Source organism: Nelumbo nucifera, chromosome 7 (genome assembly GCF_055504915.1).
Source record: "Nelumbo nucifera cultivar China Antique chromosome 7, China Antique-T2T, whole genome shotgun sequence".
Lineage (NCBI taxonomy): Eukaryota > Viridiplantae > Streptophyta > Magnoliopsida > Proteales > Nelumbonaceae > Nelumbo > Nelumbo nucifera.
In genome coordinates, this window is record NC_142655.1 from 30,922,205 (window position 1) to 30,935,315 (window position 13,111).

Here is a 13,111-nt window from a genome sequence, read left to right on the forward strand (position 1 = left end):
CTTTCGTTATCGGAAAGGATTTAAATGTGACTCGCTTGTTCGGTAGTCTCCTCATCTGATCACAGATCCGACGGCCGTAATTTTGGTAATGGTTAGTTGATACGGAGATAAAATAAGAAAAAATCTATTACGCCGAAAAGACATGATACCGGAGTAACTTTGACCGATCAAACCCCGTGAATTTTGATGAAATCCACCTGATTGCTTTTCACTTTCGGTAGATTGGTTACAAGTCTTTATGGTATCATGCCTCTCGGCAATAGCGCCCGGGGTGGGCCCTATATGAAGTGCTTTAAGTCGGTGTTCGGCTGTTTAGAACGAATGTAATAACGACGAAAACCGAACTCGGAGAGAGGACCTGACGGCCTGTAGTTTCCATCTCTCACATGTGAAGAATTGGGAGACTAACAAAGAGTTTGATTAAACAATAGCTTCTATGTGCATGCGTATCAATAATATATGTATATTAAAAGAGTTTTTAGCTTTTTTCCTTTATGTTTATCCCTCTTCCTCTTTCCTCTTTCATTTTTCCATCCCTCTTTCCTTTATATTTTATCTCTTTAATATCCCTTTATAAAATTATTCTTAAAATCTTTCCCTACTAAAATTTAATATAATCTAGCTAAGTGGCATCATTATCTCCCACTTTCTATTAAATTATCTATAATTCCTATTTATTTTCTAAATTATATACAATTCCTAATTATCTTCTAAGCTATCTTTAATTTAATAGATAGCTCATAAATTATCTCTAATTCCTATTAAAATATTTATTATAATGAAATCATGTAATAACATTAAAATATTTATTAAAAACACAAAAAAAAATTATCATAGATTTAAAAATATTTATATTATTAATAATTTTATACTTTTATGAAATTCATAAGGAAATTATGTACTACCGATATAAATTATAATTTTATGAATTGTTCAATTTAAATAAAATATATTATTTCAGAATTTCAATAACTGAATATTATAAATAACAAAATATTAAAAATAGCTAAGTATTGTATAACAAAATATTTAATATTATATGATAACTTTAAAATAAATAAAATTTAAATAATGAAATAAATATTTTACATTTTATTTAAATATTTAAATAACGAAATATTTAACATAACTAAATTTTAAATATTTACAAAAACAAAATTCTATGATAAACTTAAAAATTTTATTAAAAGTAGAAAACCGCATAATATATTTCATAATATTTAAATTAGTAATAATTTTGTATTCATAATTTTATGGATTGTGAAATTCAATAAATAAGTAATATTGAAAAAACTAAATAATGATATTATTTTAATAGATAAATCATATTGTAAATAACTAATTTTAAATATTAAAAAAATAATAACTAAATGATATTTTAAATATTATTTAAAAGCAAATAAAATTAGAGGTATTAAGTATTTGAGATTAATAGATTTATTAATTATTGAAATATTATTTAAAAACAAATACCTAATTTTATATACTAATTATTTATTAATTATTGAAATTAGAGGTATTAATTATTGGACACAAAATTAATTATAATAGTTTTAAAAACTTTGAGATATTAATTATTGAAATAGTAAAAGTAGATTAAGTAATTTAGAGGTATTGAAGCTTTATTAATTATTTATTATATTTTCACTATAATTTTCAATAGTTAATAGAGATTAAACTATTGTTATATGTCAGCGATTAGACTAATGATTTATCTGAATATAGGAGTGTTCACTATGCGGCTTTATTCGGTTACAAATTGTTTGGCCAATGAGGCCAATATGGTCAGATCAGAGACTTGGTCACTCAAAACTAACCAACCATTAATGAAAATCAACCAACTCAAATTATATCAGTCAATATTTTAAAACCAACCCAAAGGCCGACTCACTTTTGCTTCTGGGTCATAGTCATCGATTCAACCATCATGATCAAACAAGTTAGACCATTCCACATCATCACTCTATATATTTATATACATATATAAATGTGCATATATGTATATGCGTGCAAATTCATATATTGTCAATAAATAGTGTATAATTATGTTTTACATATAATATATGTATTATTTTATATTTTATTTATTTTTATTTTTTATTTATAAAAAAATATTAAAATTTGTGATTTGAATACAAAAAAGGGTTTTTTTTTGCATAAATAGCAAGGTAAGGTACCCACGACACCTTAGGACGCATAGACCTTAAAAACTTACCCAATATAAAAAAAATAAAAAAAATGATCACCTCAATTGGACATCGGAGTGCAAAAGTTATGGCCTCCGAAAGTTTGCACATGCATAAAGTATGCAACCTATAACCTAATGACTGGGTTGAATGGGTCAACAGTTGAACCCTCCAAATCGGGTGATTTTTTTACAAGTCAATGGTTTTTGACCGAAGGGTGGATTTTAATAGAACTAGACCCATAATCAAGGTTGGGTGATGGTTTAAACAGTTCAACTAGTCGAGTCAATGGCATGTTGAAAACAATGGTATTGGTTGGGTCGAGTTTCAATTTGGTTGGTCGGTTCAAAAGATCTAAACTTAAAAATCAAATTGCATTTAAAAGAATGAATTTAAAAATTTAAGTTTACAATATAAAGTATTTTACAGGAATTTTCCCACTTTCATGTAGTAAAAAATTATATTTGAAATATAAAATATTAATATATATTTATAATTTGGTCAATTTAGAAATGGCCAAATCAAAACTAATATGACTTGGTCAGGTTGGGAAATTGCTGAACAAGCCGATCGGAAATACTAGAAAGTGACCAACTTGGGGCGAGTTGGGTAATTAGTTTGGTCAATTTGATGAACATCGCTAAATGAAATTAATTATTGTTATATTTGTATTGCAAAAAAAAATAAAAATAGTATATAAAACATAAATTATTATTAATTATTTAAAAATTAAATTGTAAAACAATTGTCTACTCTCATGTATTTCTATTATTTAACTTTTGCTTAACAAAATTCGTGCATCGCATGGGTCCCTGCTAGTATGTAACTATTCATCAATTCCAAATTATCTTAACTGATTAAAAAGGCTCTAAATTATCTTATAGGTGGCATTTTGGGTGTCCAAGTGGACATTTTTGAAATTCATTTCAATTTGTCATAATGTGTACAATGTACACTTGTTGGTCTTTTTTGTATATTGTCTTTGTTAATTAAAGAATAAAAAAACCTATTTAGAAACCTCACTCAATAGTTTAACATTTTAGATTGAATAGTTCCTTCAAATGGTATTAAAGTCTATTTGACCAACTTACAAATGGGTCATTTTGGGTTAATTAGCTTAACCATTTGGTCTATACTAGTGCTCTAAAACTTTGTTTCTTGATGTCCATATTCATCAAATAGCATAATCTTAATTATATAATGCCTTGTAGATGTATCCTAAGCAAAAGATTCCAAATCTTTTAACAGGAATGGTTTTGATCCCAACTCGAATTTTGTAAAACAATAAATATACTTGAGGTATCTTGAATATAAGAGTGTTTTATATATTTCTCCATTTTAGTATTCACGTGGTAGTTAAAAATAGGTACAATGTGTCTTGACAACAAGCACTTTTGTTCCAATTGAAATGAAATGAACAGAGTAACCTATCAAATCCCCAAAGCTAGACATTGGAGTCCATGCTTAGATTCAACTGAATTGGGTTTGTATTGATAGCAAACTATATGTGTACACTAACCACCGAACTTCAATGTTGAGGATTCTATGGATTTGCACATACCATGTAATTTTTGGATTCAAGTGGTAGGGATGAAAGGAAACTTTTCTTCTTGTTACTTAAAGGGCTAAAAATCCAATAATATTTAATTTAGATATTTCAAGTTTTTTACTTTATTACTTTTACTTTTTAAACTTCTTTATTAAGAAGCCAATTGGACATGAAAGAATGTAAAGTTGAAACTTATCCCATTAAAAGAGGCACATGACAAAGGGCCCCAAGTATTTATTAATCTATGGTCTACTATTTGATATGAATTGTAGATTACTTTTCATTCCAATATGTATTTCTACTTAAATAGTTCTTAACATAATTGTCAAGGTGACACCTAGGAAACAAGATGTCTTTTGAGGCTCGTCTCTCCCAATCGTCAAGCAGTTGTGTACTTTATATTATAAAATACTTTTTTATTCTTTATTTTTTGACATTATAATTATAAAATAGGCATTATTAAACTAAAATATTCATTTTGTGTGTTTATATACTAATTTTTTTATTATTTTCTTATTTATTAGGGTTTAATCAACACAAACATCGCTAAATGCTATATTGAACCTTTAAGGACTTCAAAACCTGAACCAATCAGTAAAGAATAACTTAAAATTTTGTCTAATCAACACTTCTTCTTCTTCTTCTTCTTCTTCTTCTTCTTCTTCTTTTCATATAACAAAAATAAGGGTTCAACCCTTATATTTTTAAAATTTTCTTTTTCTTCTTCTTTTTTTCTCATGAATATGTTGATTTTCTATACTTTAACATGAACTCTATACTATTCTTATGAAAATTATGAATAATCATTAAGGGAATATGGTTATGGTACCTTGGGAACTACATAGAATTTATGTTTTCTACATAAAAAAATCCATCGCCTAGGTGCTCGCTTAGGTGACTAGGTGACAAGGCCCCCTGTCGCCTAGCATTACCTTGGCGCATTGAAAACTATGGTTCTAAATGCTGTGAAATTAATTTTGTAAGTGATATATGCATCTTTCTTGCAACATTAATGATTAGAGGTATACCATAGGCAGTCATTAGAACCCCCTCAACTTCTCAAGTCACAGTAGCACCTCCAGATGCATTTGTTAATTCGGTTATTCCTACAAGTGCATAACTTGTTATTCTTGTATTATGTAACTAGATAGAGCATATATCAATTGAAGGATACAAGCATTATTATAATAGTGTAACTAGTAAAAGGATCCTAAGGGAAACCTTTTCAAGATCCTCCTATTGGGTTTGTGCTTTGTATCATGAAAATTTTAAATTATTTTATCATTTAGTATTAGTTTTGTTTGCATCATAGTAATAACCATTCTTATGAATGCATGTGTCTTGATGGGAAATTTTCCTATCCAAAAATATCCTGTCCTAGTCATTGTGCCATAATGAATTGGGTCATGTTGGTTTTGACTTTCTAAAGGACAATTGGTTATAAATACCTAAGACCCTCAAAGCATTTAGGATAACAACTTTGATTGAACCTAAAAATTGGCACTTAAAAAGCTAGAAATCTCCCTTTCTTTTTCAATAATCAATCAATCTCATGGTTTATGACTATAGTTATTCTTATTCTATCCATTTTTAATTTCTTAGTATAATTTTGTTTTGTAATCAAAATTAGCTAGTTTCATGGTTTACGGTTTATGCATTACAATTATTTTTATCTTATCCATTCTTAATTTCTTAGTATAATTTTGTATTTTAACCAAATGTTAATACTTCCCTTTCTTTCAATTTTCACCATTGGGGAGGGGTATACACATGGATTTTTTTTTTCATTCTCATTTTCTTTTGCAAGATAAATTTCTTTTATGCAACAATGGTTAGTAATGTCTTAACCCTTTTTCATAGTAACCATCTTTGTATTCTGGAATTGTTTTATTCATGTGCAAATGAAACTGCATTTAAATTTATTGGTTCTCTCTTTCATTAATTATGGCATTCTATTTTTTTTGTTTTATTTGTTTGAGAACCTTTATAAGCATCCAAAATGCTTAGATCAGAAACATTATAACTTAGACAATTTTGACCCATGTGTCATCACAACACTAACTCTTTTCATGAGTTGTTTACATTTCATAATCAGCTTTTAGGTTTTTGTAATAATAAATAAATAAATGAGGAATTTTATTACTAGTTTGCATATTTTTACTTGAGGTGAAAGTGAAGTGGAGAATTTAAAAGGAGATATAAGATAATTTCATACCATTGTGTGACAATTTAGTTGTTGTTTTTGAATAAATAAAACAGTAGGAAGATATGAGTTATAACCAAGAAGAAAAGCTAAGAGGCATCTTCTAAAAGCAGTGGGGTGCCCCCATTTCTACATGTAGGAGAGTTTGGTTTCTATGGATGCTAGTGTTGTTGAGATGTATCTTAATCTCCCTAATTTTTATAACAAATTAATAAAGTGGAATTACCAATTGAAAATTTCTTTATCTCCCTCAATACAAGATTGGCGAAGCTACTTAATAAAGTTATCTTTATTAAATAAATGATAAAGGGGAAGGACATTTTTGTTTTTTTGATCCATTGGTGAACAATCTCTAATTATTTTATAACATGGTATCACTTGCTCTTATTGCTCATTGAATTAACTTATTTAATTCCAAAACATAACGTGGAGATGACAAAGCATTTATAATATTTTTTTAACTCCACTCTATTTATTGATTATTTGGTTCATATTCTAATAAAATCTACAATATCTTTCTTTACAATTCATTGAAAATGGATGGAGTCGCTTCATGATCGTGCTTTCCTTGACATTAGCTTTTGCACCCTAGGTTGCGTGTTCTTTTAGATGATGAGCAGTCGGTGCCTATATTAATTCTACTATGCATGAATTCCTAGTAGATCCTATATTTGTTGATGCCTATATTATTTTATTTTATTTTTTCTTCATTTATATATCTCTTTTTGGTTTTATCTCGTTTCAGGGTGTGTTCTAAAATTTTCTATTGCATGGGGGGGGGGGGTCCCTGAATCACACAAGCTAAATTAGTTTTACATTATAGGGTGGAATGGATCCAAAAAATTCTAAAGGAATATGAACTTATGGAAAGACATGTGAATTTGCATGATGATAGTCATGCGGCAAGGAAGGTTAAGGAGAAATTCATTCAAAAGGTTTCATCTATTCTGATCATTGCACAATTTAGTAGCTTAGGGAGAAAATTTGCACACCCCCCTCACCCCTAAAAACCCAAATTGATTGCTGATTTCTCATTATGATATTATAGTTTGACTTTCAATGAGGAAAATCATGAGTTTGATTGATTAGTCACGTGCCTAGATTAAGTTTAGTTTTACTCGCTTGAGGTTTGAGTATAATCAAAGTTCAACTTTTAATGAGTTCATTTGCAGGTTTGTTCATGCAGTTTCAATGGTCCATTTTCCCCTTTAGTTTTCAAGTTTAATGGTCATGTTTAACATTAGGAATATATGGCCTAAATTGGCAAGGAAACTCATATGAATGCTACATAATTTGATTCATTGGTTTTGTTGGAAACTTTCACAAACATCATTAATATTGTTTGCAATCACAACCTTTACTTTGTTGCTTGAATCTTTTTGTTCTTCCTATTGGCATCTATAGGATATTAGAAAAAAGCATATTGATTTAGGTTATCTTGTTGAAATGACTTTGGTGCAAACATGCAATTATTCAAACATAAGAAAGTCAATGATTCCCACATAATTTGGATTATGACATAGAAGATAGTCAAGCCATGGGGAAGTAGCTTATAATTAAAAGTTTTTCATATATTAAGACTCAATAGATTAATCTCATATTTTGAAATCCAGACACAAAGTTGAATTAGAAGGATGATTACTACCTAATTAATTTTCTTATCTAATTGGTCAATCTAGTTTGAACTGCTAAAATCACTGCATTGGAAATTGCAATCCTGCGTAGTTTACTTTTTTGATGCTTATGTTTAATCTGATTTGGTTTTCAAAATATTGGACTGAACTCTAAAACACAACCCTTAGTTGTCCAACAGGATTGTATTATGTTTTCATGTGAATGTCTTCCTTTGGCCATTACAACCTTTTTAATAATATATTCACCACCCCCTAGAAAGACATATCAGAGTTGAGAAAACTTCAAGGTAAATCTCTTAAACTACCCTTACTGTTCACGAAATTGACAAACTGTACCCTTAGTGTTTACATATTATCTTAAGCTACCCTTGAGTTTTCTGACAATTGTCTAACACCTCCCTTGCCGTTAATTTTCTATTAGGCTCCATTCACATGTGACATCCCGTGAGTGTTAATTATTTTAAAATTCCTATACCCTTATTGTTCATCGCCGCTGTTGGAACACTGTCACCAGTGGCAATTACAATGATAGTGAAACACCATGACCACCTCCCGGATGATAGAACACCACGACCACCTTGATGTCTCTAAAGAGACAATGCAACCTGCTTTCTAATTTCTAAGTTCTAACTAGGGCTGCTAAGCACGTCCATGATAATTCGGCTAAAAGGATGCAAGCCCATCTGCTGCTCCTGGGCTCTACTCTTCTTAAGTAGAAGCTCTGACGAAGACAACACTAATGATGTCACTGCCCATTAATCGTTGGAACTAGTTGTTGAAAGAAACATTAATTACGCCGTTTGGATTTCCCAGTACAGACTGATAATATCGCCGAAGATACAAACTTGGTATTGAGATAACAACTCACCTCACATATCTTTCCATCCAACAGGTCATTGCCAACAGACAGAGATCATTGATTGATTTCAAGCCTAATGCATGCTTATTCAGTGCCTAGTGCGCCCCCGCCCCCTACCCCCCTCTCTCTCTCTCTCTTTATCTCTCTCTCTCTCTCTTTCAGTCTCTCCTTTTACTCAAATGAGACTTCATGTTCATTGACTCTCTCCCACTCTACTCTATCACTCCATCCCCTTACTCTTCCATCTACCTTCTTCTCTTCTTCTTAGCTCCCTCGACAAAATAACAAAAATAGGGGATAAAAATGCAGTTCCATCTTCTTCTTTTTCTTCTTCTGATTCTCCTCTACCTCCTTAACAACCACTGCATTGCCGGTAGACCACTTCGCATACCGGAATACTATGCTTTACTATCCATCAAAATTGCCATTTCTGACAACCCCCAAGCTTCCCTTCCAAATTGGAATCTCTCCACCAGCTATTGCACATACACCGTTGTCTCCTGTGACTCCTTCAATCGAGTCGTTTCTCTTGATCTCTCCAACATGAACCTCTTCAACATTTTGTCACCTAATGCCGGCCATCTTCGCAACCTCATCAACCTAACCGCTGCCACTAACTTCTTCCTTGGACGCATCCCCTCAAAGATCTCTTACATCTCTGACCTCCATTTGTTGAACCTCTCCGATAATGTCTTTAATGGCAACTTTCCTTTCGAGTTCTCTCGTCTCAAGTAGCTAGAAGTTCTCGATTTGTATAACAATAACATGACTAGAGACTTACCTGTCGATGTGTCTGAGATGCCTAATCTGCGACATCTCCACCTCGGTGGCAACTTCTTCTCTGGATGAATCCCATCCGAGTACGGACGCTAGGAGTTACTTGAGTATCTAGCGCTTTTTAGTAACGACCTCGGGGGTACTATACCGCCCAAAATCAACAACTTAACCAAGCTTCAACAACTCACCTCACGGAATTGGTTCGATTGGATATGGCCAACTATGGATTGTCAGGTAAGGTTCCTCCTGAGCTCGGTAAGCTTCAAAAATTGGACACATTGTTTCTTCAGGTGAATGGCCTTTCTGGGGGGGCTTACGCTCGAGTTAGGGCAACTGAAGAGCTTGAAATCAATGGATCTCTTGAACAACATGTTTACAGGCGAGGCATGGTTGAACAACATGCCTTCGACACACCGACGATGGTCCCCATCAAGAAGCAAGAGATCACCGATGACCTCCTCACTTTCAGCAAAGGCAAAGATTATTACAAGAGGATTGGCAAGGCATGGAAGTGGGGATATCTACTATACGATCCTCATAGTCGGTCCACCATGATCGTCACCATGGCCAATCTCTTGTACTCATGATATGGTTAGGTCTCAGTAACAGAATAGGCTCGACGAGAAGAGCCCTAGCTGACCATTATCCTACAATTTATAACATCCTTACTCGATGTCACTGAGAAGAGGCTCAATGAGAAGAGGCCACCGAGAATGGAATCGTATTCATCGAATAGAGAACAAGGGCAAAATGAAATGATCTACACAGTCAGTTGGGTTTTATTTTGAAATTTTGATGAATAGTGAATGGTAAAATTGATATTTCATTTTTTTCTGTTAGTGTTTAACGGCGTATCAATTGTCATAAAACTTAAGGGTGGCTTAAGACAATATGTAAACAGTAAGGGTATAGTTTGCCAATTTCGTGAATAGTAGGGGTAGTTTAAGAGATTTACCCAAAACTTTATTACAATAGACTTTTATGCAATCTGATTACCATAAAAACTTTTATGCAATCTATATATTGTACTTAAATAGATTTATCTCATAACTAATTTGTGAAAAAGGAAAAAAAAAGACAAGGAAAAACTCAATTCCAAGCTTTCATTTTTATATTGTTGTTCTTATTATCATTATTCAATAAAGAACATAGATAGTAATTAAAAAATGTTGCATATTCATTATAGATTGTTGAAGTAGAAAAACATCCTTAAACCAATGAAAATGATTGAAGAGCATAAGTTGCAGCTCCATCAAGCAGAAGATACAACGAGAATTGTTAAAGCTGAGCTGACAACAGTGCAACATGAAACTACTAATTAATGGATTTTATTACCTAATTTCCTTCACAATTTTTTTTCATTGTATATTACATATTTAATTAAATCAACAAAGTAATCCTTATTTTAATGCTTTTTTTTTGTTATTACTTTGTAGGTTAAACATGCAACAAGCAATTCTTAAAGAACGGTTGGAAATATGACATCTGTAATAAATTTTAAACAATACTTTTTTTGAAGGTCATGTAGACTTTAATATGTATGAATGGAAATTTGACATTTGTAATATATTTTAAACAATAGACTTTTTTTTTTGTAAAAGAACGGATGTGTTCAAATTATACATGGGATATAATTTATTATTAAAATAATATAACCATTGTTAGAAATTATTATATAATTCTCATGTGATGTATGAATGAAACATGTATTACTTTAAGGTGGCAGTCTCAATTATCATTATTATAGTATTTTAATTGGAATGTAGTCACAACTTTTCAAAAAAATGTGGCTATAGATTGAAACAATTAGCTATGGTTTTGCAAGAAACTATGGCTATAGATTTCAATTGTTACCTATGGTTTGTCAAAAATCGTAGTTATATATTGATGTATTTAGTTTTGCAAAAAAACATAGCTACGGTTTATCAAATAAATCGTAGCTATAAGTTGAAGTATTTAGCTTAGGTTTTGACAAAAAAAATCGTGGTTATAGGTTGGTGCATTTAACTATGTTTTTGTAACAAATTGTGAATATAAATGAATGACTTTGGCTACGATTTTGTGAAAATCCGTGATTATAGATTTAGATATATAGCTATGAACAACCCAAAAACTATAACTATATACATCTTTTACCTACGGTTTAGTCTGTGGCTAAAGGCTCATATAATTTGCATTTATTTTTTATTTACAGATAGCTGCCATAACTATAGTTGGTCTATAACCATAGGTTAGTTGAATTGTAACCACTGGCTATAGCCATATGAACATAGGCAGTTATAGGTTTATAGCTATAGTTTGTTTGACTTGTAGCCATGGTTTTTTTCCATAGCTAAAGGTCATATTTTTTATACTGAGATACTTGGAATATATAATTACAAAAAACTATTGCACAATAACCCTGAAATTAAAGGCATAATTATCTAGAAGTCTACGTGCTTTAGATGGTTCGTATGTTGTAGCATCTGTGCTTACTCATCATCTTGACAAAATATGCTCATTTTCATCCAACTTCAAGATACTCGTTGGGCTAAAAATAATGAAAAGAAAATGCACAATTGGTATAATAAGGTAGTATTATGCATGCATATGCCAAATAGAATATTATGGTGGTCAAAGTTAGACCTTATTAATTTGGACCATGTAAATTTCAAGGGAACATTGTTATAGTGTCCCCTTAAACTGAATGAATAAATAATTGATAACATTAAAAACACTAAGAATCAGAGAGAGTTGAGTGAAAATTGAGAAATGAGCCAACAAAGCTTACCTGTTTTGCCCCTACTTTGTAACACAAAGTAGAGAGAAAATAATGTGTACTAAGAAAGAGAGAGAGGAGGGGGGGAGGGAGGGAGTATGTCAACTGGAAGATATGCGGACTTGTTAAGAAAAAAATACAAAAACATAACAGATATTCATTTGTATTGAACTTTCAAGCAAGAACATTCTGGTGGAAATTACAAATTTCAAGAGGCTTTTTCTCTCTAAAATGAAACTAAATCTTGGTAACATAGAATGAATAGGTAATCTCGTGAGCATTATAATAGAGATAGATAACTGCCAAAATAATAGGGATACTTAATCACATATCATAATCATGATTTATATTGAACTATTTAGTTGGGGTGGGGCAGAGAGAGTTGTTGATATGACAATCTCTAATGCTTTGAATGGGAATAACTTACCGCCTCTAGAATTGCTCGATTGAGGCAATGGAGCAAGGAGAGGGCTGCTGATGTGGCAAGCCTTGTTTTAATATATAGACATTTGACAATAATATATAATATTTATTACTTCAAATCAAATATTGAGGTAGTGCTGATGTTTGATTTTAGTTTATGATAGTAATTTGACAAAACCAAATCCAGTTTCACGTGTCACTTGGATGGCCTTAACTTTTGGGTTGATCACCACTTTAATAGCCTTGATTTTTGGGCTGATTTAGTAAATTATTTGACTAGCTTAATTTAGTGAAAACTTGGTACTACTTGGAAGGTTAGATTAATCCATTGATCTTACACGATCATTTTTTTTTCTTTTTAAGGTAAAATATTGTATTATTTATTGTAAACAAAAAAAAACATAATATCCTATGTACAACAAAAGGGGCTATAGAAAGATTCTATTAGCAAAAAAGTAACATGAAAATAATGTGACATTGTCAAAAAATTTGTTATGCTCCAAACCCCATAATTCATTTTATACTAAGGGGGCTTTTTTTTTTGGATTTGGAGAGGGGGGAAAGTTGGTCAATAGGATTTTTGTTCCCATTGACCAAGAATCCCATGTTCATTTTTCAGATTAATGTGGTGATCATGGAAAGTTTATTTTTCGGGGTATCATTTACCCAGGAAAGTGATACCCATCTCCTAGGTGGGTAAATAAGTTTCCCACATAGGGGGA

At 31.3% G+C, this 13,111-nt stretch overlaps 1 protein-coding gene across 1 annotated transcript; it reads left to right on the forward strand.

The window, feature by feature from the left end:
• Nucleotides 1-8,734: 8,734 nt before the first annotated feature.
• On the forward strand, nt 8,735-9,166 carry LOC148790326 (leucine-rich repeat receptor-like serine/threonine-protein kinase BAM1). Its single transcript, XM_088892261.1, has one exon. It carries the CDS (start codon nt 8,735-8,737, stop codon nt 9,164-9,166), a length of 432 nt encoding a protein of 143 aa, XP_088748387.1.
• Nucleotides 9,167-13,111: the final 3,945 nt, after the last annotated feature.

Excerpts from the sequence above, each read along its gene's own strand:
- LOC148790326 (XM_088892261.1), top strand. The coding sequence starts at position 8,735 with ATGCAGTTCCATCTTCTTCTTTTTCTTCTTCTGATTCTCCTCTACCTC.